General features: G+C 35.4%; 1 protein-coding gene across 8 annotated transcripts in view; it reads left to right on the forward strand.

The window, feature by feature from the left end:
• Nucleotides 1–9,472, forward strand: part of LOC134742929 (PDZ and LIM domain protein 3) — a 40,944-nt gene extending 31,472 nt beyond the window's left edge. For 5 of the 8 annotated variants that reach the window (XM_063676134.1, XM_063676142.1, XM_063676137.1 and 2 more), the window contains 7 exons: nt 1,132–1,278; nt 4,994–5,041; nt 6,157–6,245; nt 7,173–7,211; nt 7,657–7,795; nt 8,266–8,337; nt 8,794–9,472. In XM_063676134.1, the coding sequence (XP_063532204.1) occupies nt 1,132–1,278; nt 4,994–5,041; nt 6,157–6,245; nt 7,173–7,211; nt 7,657–7,795; nt 8,266–8,337; nt 8,794–8,880 (621 nt within the window). In that variant the 3' untranslated portion in view covers nt 8,881–9,472. The remainder of the gene's footprint in view (nt 1–1,131; nt 1,279–4,993; nt 5,042–6,156; nt 6,246–7,172; nt 7,212–7,656; nt 7,796–8,265; nt 8,338–8,793) is intronic. The other 3 variants (XM_063676135.1, XM_063676136.1, XM_063676139.1) reach the window with 3 other exon arrangements.
• The last annotated feature ends 3,868 nt before the right edge of the window (nt 9,473–13,340 follow it).

The following is a 13,340-nucleotide window of genomic DNA, read 5'->3' on the forward strand; positions in this document are numbered from 1 at the left end:
CGGTTCGGAAGACGGTTTCATACTATTCTATGAGGATGTATTACCTGAGGAGCTACTAACACATACAGGCTGCTCCAAAGTAATGTTATTAGCAAAAATTACATTTTTGGTACAAGCTTTTATCACAGACTGTACTTTTCTTTCCACAGACAACTAATACTCAGACAATTCTAAAAACCCCAAACACAATTAGGTTGCGTTGTTTTATCACAGAGTTTACTATATCAAGCTGTTAACTATAGTCCACAGGACGGGCCACTTTTGCTAATCTATGTATGAGCCATTTGCGAAAGTTGTATCGCACATGTTTTCATTTAGGTCAATGTCGTTTAACGTTTCATTTATTGACATTGCTTCTTCAAACCAATAGGTATGTAGCCTTCAAACTTCATACAACATATCGCTTTGAAATTTGTCTCCTACCATATTTTCTTCACGTCCCATATCTTTGAAGTGGTTTTATTTTATAACCATCAACGACCGACATTTGATATAGGTATCTCTCTTAAAAAGGTTTCAACAGCTAATTTAGTTTAAAAGAAATGTCTACTCTATGCTATCGGATATAAGACTGAGATTCGTACGATCCTAAAGAGTTTAATGTTATTTTATATAAATAGTGCGCTAGAAATCATAACCTACATGAAGTAGCCTCGGGGTAAATATAGCGCGACGCGTTTAGCATAACCTCGATTTCTTTAATTAATAGCGAAATCTAAAATTTTCGAGATGCGGAATGGCTGAGAAGCAGCAAAATAAATTTGACAATTTTTTTAATGTTACGAAACAGAATGTATTACATGTGCAATCTGATGAAAAGAAACTACTTTTGATACTGCATTTATATACATATATGTACGTAGTACAATATTAAAAAAAAAAATCCTAACCCATTCAGCGCTAAATAAGTACGAGACGTTGTTATTACGCCTTTACGTAGCATTTTTAATACACATGCACCATTTACAATTGAAAGAAGGATGAAAAAGGAAAGCGTCTGTTTTTCTTATATATTCGTGTTCATCCCGATTTCCTGGCTTTTGAGCTGCATGTTACTGTTCCGGTGGCATTCTCACACCATTCTCGAGTCTCTTCCAAAGACAAGCCGCTTATTAAGCTTATCTATTGCAGCCCTACCGCACGACACCCCTAGTCCTGCCCGGCGCCAAGGTCCGCCGGGAGCCCGGCCCCACGGAGTCCTACCTGCGCCACCACCCCAACCCGTCCATGAGGGCGCCGCCGAGTCACGATTACCGCGACACACTTATGAGGCAAAAGGTATGTTATGAGCAGATACTTGGCCGAATCTGTTTTAAAAATTTGATGAGGTTTTCATCTTGTTTTGTTTTGATAAGACCTTAATTCTCACGCGCTCTATACTCGACGCCACCATTAGATTCCAATAATCTAACCTCACTTGGATCCTTTTTCTTTCGTAATAATGGAAAATATGTAAAGAAGTAAACTCAAATTTCCCTTTTGCATACTCTAGCATTTAAAATAAATATAGATGTAACCTTTTAGCTTTGTTTACTTTCTTAAAACATACGGAAAAGAGAAAAAGTGAGGTTAGATTATTGGAATCTAATGGTGGCGTCGAGTTTAATAAGTGCGACGATTGCATTTCGCATCCAGCGACAGCGTTAGCAGTTCACGCATCTCGCTCGCACTTATTGGTGTATAATCAAGATTGTATAAAATAAGATGAAAACTTTATACAGTTGTTAAAACAATCTCTAGACTAACACTCAAGAGAAAATGAAGAAGCTCATGAAGCCCATAGTAGATTGTACAACAAGGGCATAAGGCGATCCATTTTTATCCAAGGCAATTTATTGGAATTAAATTTATATGGACATTTATGCCTGAGTTATACAATCTGCTTTTCACTTCAATTGTGAGTTAAATGTACAAAAATATCCAATGTTGTAGGTTATTTTACCGTATTTATTCAAGACTAAAGACAATTGTACTCGGTTGTGTCGGGGGCGCGATGCCCGTCACTTTCGCACTTACATACTTGTTAGAAGTGTTAGAACGTGACAGGCATAGTGACAAGCGATAAAAATGCGACCGTGCTACCGCCGCTGATGTTAAACGGTTACAGTAGTCTCTGTAGTCTATTGACGTATCTCATGCGCTTTATCTATATTGACTTCAGATGTACATACAAGTTGCGAAAAGTTTCCAAAAAGTAGGAAAAGCTCTCGAATATTTCAGGACAATTTCACAGAAAACAAAGGAAACTTTCGCTTTGGAAATGAACAATTTTTCGCTAGGATCAATATTTATAAAGATATTTCAGGACAAGTTCACAGGAAACAAAGGCAACTTTCATTTTGGAAATGAACAATTTGGATTCCTATACAAAAATATGAGAAGTTCCCTCAATTTTCCAAGTAGAAATTTCACAATTTTGGAAAAATCAGTGCGGCCGTCTTCTAGGTGTTCAGTGTGCTCACACATATTTCAGAACTGAAAATTAGAGTAAAATTGGCTTGCATATACAAATTACATTCAGTTTATTGCGCCCAGTCATGCATTACCTAACACCAGTGGAAGTTAAATTCAAGGCGGACACTAAAAGCCAGGGACGAGTTCTATTTTAAATTTTATCTACGCACATATCGTTAGTGCTCTAAAATGCGTTCAGAAACCGTAGGAAATGACCAGCATTATTACAACCAATGATAACTTTCTTATCTGTGGTAGTAGGTAAAATCTGTACTTTAATGTTATTAGGCCAGGATTACACTTGTAAGTTTTACTTACGTACGTAGGGACAAAGCTATTTGCTAGAATGAGATAACGATATTCATATCTCATTCTGTAGTATAGCTGTGTCCCTACTTACATAAGTAAAACTTACAAGTGTAATCCTGGCCTTACGTTATAGATTTTTGTATGTTTATGAGATGAGTTTAAATTTGGAGCAGCTGTCGGAACTCAAGTGGGTCCCTATTCTGGTATCCAGAGATATTAAAACAGTTATCGAAACGAAACGTCAATTCAGTGTTTTTTTAATATATAACGCACGACATTTGATCCCGAGTGACATGAGAATAGGGACTTCATTCTTTTGTCTATAATTTTTTTTAAAACATTCGTCTTGACGGAGGATCGAATTGCCGCCATTACTGTTATCATTGTTTGTTGTTTTTTTGACTTTTTTGCTGTTACGAAAGTAGAATTGTGAAAAATTGTTTGTAATTTACATTTTAGTTAAAAATACGAGTAGTTTGTTTCTGTATTTGTTCAAATTTATTTTTTATTGCATTATTTTAATATCTGTAATCTTTAGATATTTTACAGCTAGCACTAGTAGCAATGCAGGTCATTCTCATTTCTCTACGGCTTCTGAACCCATGTTGGAGTACTTATGATATGTGTGTAGATAAAGTAGTGTATGCAACTGTACATAATTAGGCCTTAAAACACTCGTGTGATTCTATTATGAAACTCGCTGACACTTGTTTCATAAAACCACACTTGTGTTTTAAGGCCTCTCATTATGTGTCAGTTGCATAAACTACTATTATAACATCGCAAAATAGTAAACAAGGCGAAGGCAGTTGGTTGGTTACACAGTTATTGCATGGAAAAAGAGTTATTCAGAATAAGAAATAAATTGACGTTTGCGTATTCTAAACCTTCTTTATTAGTTTATAACAGAAATCATTTTTTTCAAACTGCTGTCAGTTGACTCTCTCTCTCTCTCTCTCTCTCTCTCTCTTTGAATAGATACGTATCTACGGCTACATTAAGCTGTATTTAGTACTACGAATCACCTTAAATGTTGAGTAATTCCGAATATCACCCTTAATTCCATCATTTCGAGGTTTTTGGAATTACTCGACATTCGGGTATGGTTCGGAGTTACCCGAATACACCTTCGTTACCATAATTCGTTATGATATGCACTGAGAAAACTTTCCCAGTAAGTGATAGTGGTAACAACTGAGAATAACCCGTCGAACGACCACCATACAACAAATTGAAACAAAGCAATTTGACCCAGGATATTGTTGTGTGGTAGTGTTACAACTGTACACGTTTGATACTGAGTAGCTACGACCCAAATTGAGTTAGTATCACACGTGTAATACTAAGGCGCTCTACGGTATAAGTCGTAGTGTGCAACTTTGCCCACCTTATAATGACTGCCGGAATACAAAAAAAATAGTTTTTTTCTATGTTATACAAAATTACAGGAATTATTATAAAATATATAGGTAGAAAACAGGAATTATTAAAAAAAAACGAACTAAATTCTTTTCATAGCCGACTGAAATAAAGTTGGAAGAATCCAATTTCGGAATATTATCTAAAGAATTACAATCAAACAGTTATGTGAAGGTACTGGGACAATCAAAATCTAGATAGGTACATTATGCACTTACTTTTCTATGCACTATACATACAACACATGCATGCACACATAAATACGCACATATATACACACAACTAAACATGTACGAATAGACGCTTTGTATGGTCGCTCAAAGTAAAACTCTTAAAGCGATATGCGCATTTGTGCCATTTTCAACCAGTAAGGCGCTATTTCCATATAGCTTCAATTAGAAATCAACCTTATCGACAACCGACAATGTGGTACCTTTTGGTTGAAAACGTCACAATTTTTATGACGTGTTTCACGTGTTACAGAAACTGAAGCGTATGTCGCGTTAGGACCTTTGCTGTGGGCATACTTTGACATGCTAGTTATTTAAAACTCAGTTATATTTAGTTAGCTGTCATGGCCTTTTAGATCTATTTACATGCTGAAAAGATATTTTAGTACACATTAGGCGCAGCTTTTAAATAGGTATTTAGTTGAATTAAATTGCACATTATTAGTTGTAGATTTTTCAAATTATGACTAACAAAAAATATTTTACTTTTTTCTTTTAGTCATAATTTTGGTCATGAATGCAACACTTTTAAAATTTGCACGGCTTAGCGAGTACTAAATTTAGAATTTTTGATAACTTAGGTGGCTGAATCGGTGGTGCAGCGAGTGATCGGTGACGAGGGCAATAAGGTGGTTAGAGTGTGGCGTGTTAGAGCTTTGAGCATGCGGATTTTCAGCAACTTATGGCATTCCATTGCAAGCTATTTTAACGTTATACAGCAAGACACAGGTTTCACATATCATTCTTCATTCTGTCAGTAATGATATTAAGAGTATTGACCGAATGAGGGCTACCGCGTTTAATTTTGCCGCTAGGGGCGCTAGTGTAGATGGAGGTCTTTCAAAATTTCAAGTTTTTTTATCGGGAATTTTCACTCCTTATTCCTAACTGTGGTAAATCTTTGTCCATCTTTGATTAATCATGGTAAACAATAGGTATAGCTCAATAAATGTTAGTGGTTTAAAAAAGTGTCAACTAAAATATATGCAAAATTAAACAGGTTGAAAAAATGGTACATTTAGACGTTAAAATACCTTTGTGTATATTATAACGTATTGATTTTATAAAAATAAGCAAAGAAAAATTTTAAGATCTGTTTATCTGGACCTAAATCTTCAGTAGCGCCAACTGGTGAGCACAAAAACGGTAGCCCTCATTCTCATTGAGAGTAAAAAGTATTAAAAAGTATTTTCTTTATTTTGTACGAATAAATAGTACCTAGGGACTAACAAAAGTAAACAAATTAGACAAAACGGTTCAATAAAGGTTCCAAGGTTTATTGTTCTTAAAGTCACTGAAGTGAACGTCTATTTCGTTGCCTACATTTATTGCTCTGAAATATAAAAATGATTCATCAAGTTATACACATACCAGTGTATAATTTAGCACTGTCCTTTTTTCATTTTATGTATATATTTTTTTAATAGCTGCAATGAACTGCTAATCTATTCATCTGTCTATACGCTATCTTGATTGTCTTCATTAAAGCTTCTCGGTCATTTTCATCGTTTATTCATCATCGATCGATCAAACATCGTGCATTGTTTTTCACTCTTGAGTGCTTTTCTTCTTATTTATGTCACCTTTTTATGAAAATTGACATACGTAGTCCCATCGAAACCCAACTTTAGACGGGAGATATACAGTCTGTTTTAGTATTCTAAGTGATTTTGTTACTGAAATAATTGTCAGCTTTTTTTCGTGTTTTAAAATATCAATATTTAAGGATACTTTATATTTTCAGATGGTTCACAAGCAATTCAACTCCCCGATCAATCTATATTCAGATCAAAACATCGCCAACTCCTATAGGCAACAGTCCTCGCCCTTGCCGTGAGTATATAGAACATTATAGAAAAGAAAAATAAACTCTCAACTTAATGATAGCCTACAGTTTATTTTTGTAACCGTCCATTTTTGCTCTGGGAATATGTTGCAATTTGCAATCATGGGCAAATTCCCATAGTGGGCAAAGTTGGATGGTTTCATAGTATGTACCTATAAAATACGTTGAGATATGACAATAGATCTATCTTGGTATATACCTTGTTTTTAAGATTTATTTATTGAAATACTTAAGACTATCGGTTTTTTATAATAATTTTGGAATTTGGAATTGGTATATTATTCCAAATTTATTTTTATAAATTGTGACGAAGAGTAAGCTCGTCAATGTTATTTATATTTTTAATAATTTTGTTTACTCTTTCAATATTAGAGTAAAGAGATATGTAGAGAATGTTTTGAGTGTCATCATTCCGAGTACGAATATCTTGGCACTGAATTTCAGGAGCATGGCTGAATGCCAAGCCAGTTATATTCAATGCCTGACCGTCCGTCTGTACCTATATAATTATTCCAAAATTTGCAACAAAACAAGACATTTTCTTGATATATATTTTATTTTCCCTGTTAGAGGCTTAGAGGGTTTAACCTGTGCCGTCTGTATGTTGTATTTTAACTAGCTAGATATCACTAGTGATGTTGAATATTGGCTTTCTTAGACTTCGAAATTAGACTAGTGAATCTAGTAGTGATCCCTCGCTTTGTGTGCTATACACAGAAAATATAATACAACTACTCAATCCATGTAAAGTTCATACAATATTGGCTGCACTGTAACGGTTCATGAAACCCTTACATCTTAACCTCAACTAATGGAAAAGTTTCAATTCATGGATAACTCCACAAGTCGCTGTCTTGTCTTCCAAAATATTGAATTATTATGCTTAATAATGGGCTATTTCTTTGATTATATAGCGCTAACGGCCATTACGGACGGCCACACATGGTCAAGAGGCAAGTGTTTTACTAGACACGGCTCGACGCCATCTCTCATGACGCATTAATGCTTATTTTATTTTTATTTTGCTATCTTTCGTTTTGCGAAACTCGTTTTTCGATCTCCGTTCTAGCGACGACCGCCTGTCGCTACCGCCGGTCCTAGCGACCTTTCATCCACACGTTCACGCGACAAACATTGTGTGCCATCGTGTGGGTGTAGCTATAATTATTTATTTAGCTTATAAGTCAACATTGCCAGTCGTTTTCTAAATGATCGATGTCAGTATTTTTATCGACCTCTCCTTCCTCAAAAACAAACACGACTAAACACCTCGGTACGTCACTAACCGCTTCCGCGCCCTTCTAACGGTCCCCGGGTCTAATTCTAATGTTTCTCTCTATTTTGCGCCCGCTAACCACTAAACACTAACGCCCCGTCCGCCGCCCCGCCCGCCCGCAGCCACAAGCCGACGCTGCTGTACGACCCGGCCAAGTCGGAGACCTTCAAGGCGCTGCAGGAGGACGGGCTCGGCGACGTCGTGCAGGAGGTGCCCCAGAGTGCTGTCGAGTGCAAGGTCTTCACTGCGCCGCCCAACAAGGTAACGCACTCAATGGTATCTCGTAGCGGTACTTCATTTCGTAGTTTGGGTTTACCTACGTAGTTGCAGCACGAATGTTTGGACAAATCTCTACAACAAACTACGAGGTGAATTGGCAGCCTCTAAAATATTTGTCAAACAAAGTCCCTATAACTAAAGGTGACCTCGGTGAATGTCGACCAAGGGCATTAAAAGTCCAATGGAACTGGCACACTTTTGTTTCCATGATATACAATGTCTTATGCCAAAGCCGCTGGTTGCCAAACTGTATTCCTGAACGATTGGAAAATTTATAAACATTCTTACGATTTTATGCTCGGTCAGACAACTGACGCTACTCTCTCATAAAAGAATTCTTACGTAGAACGGAACACAATAAAAATGTCATCAATATAATGATATTATTGCCCAGTAAACAACTTTCAAAAATTAAAGTGGTATACGTATTCATAAATAATATTTATTGGCAGAGGCCAGCGCCCACTCCGAAACCAACGAAAAAGCCCGAGCAGATGAACGGCCACGGAAAACAAACGACCTTCGTAAGTATCGCATTTACCTAGTCTTTGCAAAATGTAGGGTTTACTCAGCCGTATTTAAAAGTTCAGTACCTTTCCCCTATTATAAACCTTCGGACCCCTGGGATGTGATTTTTACTCTGTTTCGAGCTTGTTCATGCCTTACCTACATCGTAAGACGGGATTCCACCAGTGTGCAGTACAAGCACATTCAGTACAAAAATGCTTCCCGTCCCGTCCGTGTCATGTGCTACGAAAGTGCTGAATATTAATTAACAATCAATAGTCCAATGTCACGATCATTACTTGGAAACTGGGCTCTACTTCATGACAATTAAAATAAATATAAAAATCACGTAAAAAACATCCTGGGCAAAGTTAAAATTAAATGGGCATAGTTACAGATGCACTTCCCCTTATTTTCTTTCTTGCACTCTAGAAGTATCTGCTCTTTGATAAATATAAAATGTTATATTTCAGGTAAACTCATTACACGAAGAGCACATCCAGCAGTCGAACTCATTCAAGCGCCTCATGTACCACGTTCTCGGCGACGCGGAGTTTTAAAATACCGTCCAATACTTACTTGGCTATGTGCAATGACGATGGCAAAAACACGCACATTATATCATTTAAATCTGAAGAAACGTCATAAAATGTCGCCGTTGTGGCGACCTAGATAAAACAAAATAAAACATGCACAGCACGTTGATTTGATCGTCATAGAATGAAGCCACAGTGCACATAGCCAACAAAAATGCAGCTTCTTTCGCACATGCCAAAGTATATGTTGATCCTACGAAGCATTGTCTCGTTGACTGATTTAGAAGGACGCGGATCTAACTGACTTCCGTTAGTAACGTAACTATAAGACTAACAAAACTATTTTAGGATGCTATTGTAATAAATACTCAGCAGTGTGTTATATTTTTCGGTGGATTTAATTTCTAATACTCGAGTATTAGCGATATGGATTATCTTAAGTAGCTATGTAACGTAAACGTATATTACTAAGTGTTGATTTTCTGTTTGGACAGAAATTAAATTGTTTATGTATACATAATGATGTTGAGTGTACATTCTAGTCACCGACCCGAGCTCTGGTCGACGCGCGCGTATCGAATTCGACCAGTTTAATAAATTATTTATTTTTATCTAATGACTTGTTTCATTTCTTTTATACGTATTCCCCTTTACCGTCCTTTTTTAGGGTTCCGTACCCAAAGGGTAAAAATGGGACTATTACTAAGACTCCGCTGTCCGTCTGTCTGTCACCAGGCTGTATCTCATGAACTGTGATAGCTAGACAGTTGAAATTTTCACAGATGATATATTTCTGTTGCCGCTATAACAACAAATACAAGACACAGAATAAAATAAATATTTAAGTGGGGCTCCCATACAATAAGCGTGATTTTTTGCCGTTTTTTCGTAATGGTACGGTTTTTTAGATAACTTTGCCCATTGAACAAAAGGTGGACGAGATGGTGAGACATTGTGAGTAGAATCCGATGATAAAATAAAAATAGTCGTTGCGGTAAGGTTTAAAAGAAAACAACGAGTACAATCTCAAAATAACTATATTTATAACCTGGGGCTAACTAACAATGTTACACAACAAAATAAAATACAGTCTTACAAATTTCATGAATGATAAGTACACAGGTCAGAGAGAAAGTAATGTTGAGCAAAAATAAACTTAACTATATCACAATTATACTGACAAGGTGCCTCGTGTGCCAGATATGTCCCACGCGGGAGGGACCTCGGTTCGCAAATCGGTTAAGGTAACAACATTGTGATACAAAGCTATTCACGTATTTTCAAATAAGGCACTAACTACGTTCGAAACATGACGAAAACCAGGAAACTATCGGATAAACGCATTAATTAATATATTTATCATGAAAATAATTATTTACACACAGCCGCATAACTTTCATTTACAGATACACAATAATAGAGTGATATGTGACACGCATACGTAGGTACACGATGAGTGTCTCAGTTTACTAGTGCCCTCAAGGATCATGAATGATTGGTAATATGTAAAACCCTGTTCCATAATTGGAACAATTTGGCTGGTAACTTTCTTAAACTCAAGTATGCATTGATTACAATATAATCTATTCCGAGTGATATAATATTTACATCTAGATCAAATTATTGCCTTTGGTAAGAGTTAGTGAAAGTTAACAGTCAATAATTAATAGCAATGCACTCAACAATTATCTGACTACGTTAAAATATCAGCATTTACACCAATCGTTACTGATCCTTGCCGGCACTCATGGTATATCAAAATACCGTCAAGCGCCCGAACTCCATCTTTTTACAAAAATATACAGTTTGCTTCGCTAAAACCATAAACATGTAAATAACTAAGTGCCCTTTAAAATAAACACATATAATATAATTAGTTTAGTAAACTGGCAACAGATAGCATTCTGATACACCGTCATGATTAAAGAGAGATATGTTAAACAATTTGAACTAATTTAAGGATTACAAACAAATCGACTCGTAAGTAAAATATAGCCGTACATAATACACCTAATTTTGGACTGATTTTTTTTTGTTTAATTCATTAGCACCAAATGTCCAAACTATTAATTAACTACCTAACTACAAATATAATAATATGAGCCGTGAATAATTTGTGACTTTATATTAAACATGATTTTTATAGGGATTATACATACATTTACAAGTTGTGGCGATGTGCATACAACATAAATGAGTGCCGCATTTTAATGTTTCATACTTTCAGGGAATTATTGACAAGTTTGTACAATATTAATATAATGAATACGTGTAAATTAGAATGACTATTTAATACCTTCACAGTCTTCATGGCTATGTTGATGATGAGAAGTGAAATTAAAATAGATACGGACTTATAACGGGACAGTGAAGGTATTTAAAAAAAAACTATTAAATAAAATAGTTAATTATTGTTATGTAGGTTATCAATTTATCATTTCAAAGTTCGAGTGTACAGCTAATGTGATTGAACATTCAGCGTTTTTTCCATTTATGTGTAATTTTTAAGAGTATCTGGCCAAACGCGAATTAGGGCTACCATATATCCTACAGAAAACTTCTAATTCGATACCCGTTCGAACTTAGATTATTACCTTTAATTTCCTTACATCGTAAAGATTTTGGCAAAAGTATGGCAGTAAAAAAAATGAAACGGGCTCATTACATTGAAAGTTTTTGCGATTACAAAAGCGATATGGTATTCCTTTATTGAATTGATAATACATTATGTAGTATATTCGAACAGTAAACGTGGAAAAAAAACTGTTTGTAAACAGTTTCTGAGTTCCGTTTAACTTTACCCATAGATGCCACAACACAAAATTTAACATAATTTTGGCACAACTTAAAAACATTGATTGAATCGGTTGGTTAAAATTCATCATACAACCGCTTGGGTAAACCACTTTCCTATACCAATTAATGTTTCACAATCTTACCAAAACATAGTTAAGAATATTTTTAAAACATCACAAATGTACAGTTAATTTTAAACATACTAATGTGAAACGGTTAAAAGGTAAAGCGTCTATCATGGACTCAATGTATAAATGCTTTCTAAATGCACGACTAACGAGGATATCACCAATTATTTTGTCTGAAATAATTAGTCTTTAGTTTTAGTAGTTTAACATGTTTTAAAATGTGAGTACTGGCAGTAAATTAAAAAGAAAACTGAATTAATCGAAACTGAACAGTCAAACCACTAAAACTAGAGATACAGTTTGTTTAAATCCTAATATTTATAAAATTTCTTTACAGGCGTAATTTACATGGAAATAAATAAATATAATTTTATTTTATAAAAATAAACGGACAGTTTGTTAGATTCCTTTTGTAGAACTAGTTAGTAAAGAGAGCCCTAGAAGAGATGTAGGTATGTTAAGGAGATTCGACATTTAAAATATTAACCTACATTTTACCTAAGTATGAAATCTCCAAGCATGCTCTAGGCGGTGATAGAATTGACAAAGAAGATTACGCTCTACCAATCGATTGTTTTATGGTAGCGCAGTCGAAGAGATCAAAATAGTGAAAAATCTATTTAAAACAACTGCAATTAGTAACGAAATATGAGTAAAATAAACACATTCGTTCCAATAACCTAACATACGGATTGTGGACCATATTCATTATCAAGGCGCCCCATTATAATTTCGATTTTTAACCTTGTAAGTAACAACGTTCCAAAAAGGGAATAAACCAAATTCGAATTTTTTGGACAATTGCATCACACCTGACAATAAACGGGCGCACAATATTCGTTGTTAAATAAAAAGTAAGAAATATCGATCAATCAACAGTTGTATAGGGAGTATAGGGACCATGCGCGTTGAAGGGTCTGCCATCTTGTGGCCTGAATCGGAAACATAAACATGTACATTGCCAAAGCTTTCTTTGCTGCTATCTACCATTCTCGTACTTTTTCTTGTGCATAGGTTCTGCCATCTTGTAGGCTACATCAAAAGTTTAAACTTCACATTTACGCCTCGCGCCAAAAATCTGACGGCTCCTGCTGCCCCCTATAATTCATGCACGCTCCCTATACATAGCAATAGCAATAGGCCGACATACTAACAAACAACCAAAAGACAAACTTAACTGCGGTTTTTCCTTTCTGGAAATTCATTCGGAATTCGGCTCCGAACTTTTGACGATATAGTGTAAAATGCGACACGAACAACCATCCACTTGCATACAGGCTGCGAAAATCATTATCATTCCTTTTGGCTTTGCATAGTCGAGTAAAAATAATATTATTAACGAAGCGAACTAAATCAAATATCATTAAAACGATCATAGGTAATCTTTGATTGACTTCATCCAATTGTAAAAAAGTAAATATAATACATTTCACTATTTACAATTCTCGTAGTGTCCGATAAGTAACAATGTACTTGTTTAGAGAACACATTATTTACAACTCGACATCATGTTTACAATTTTTTACGGATGAAATATTAAAAAGTTATTGATGTTCGTCA

The sequence above is a fragment of the Cydia strobilella genome, chromosome 7 (genome assembly GCF_947568885.1).
Source record: "Cydia strobilella chromosome 7, ilCydStro3.1, whole genome shotgun sequence".
NCBI classification, from domain to species: domain Eukaryota; kingdom Metazoa; phylum Arthropoda; class Insecta; order Lepidoptera; family Tortricidae; genus Cydia; species Cydia strobilella.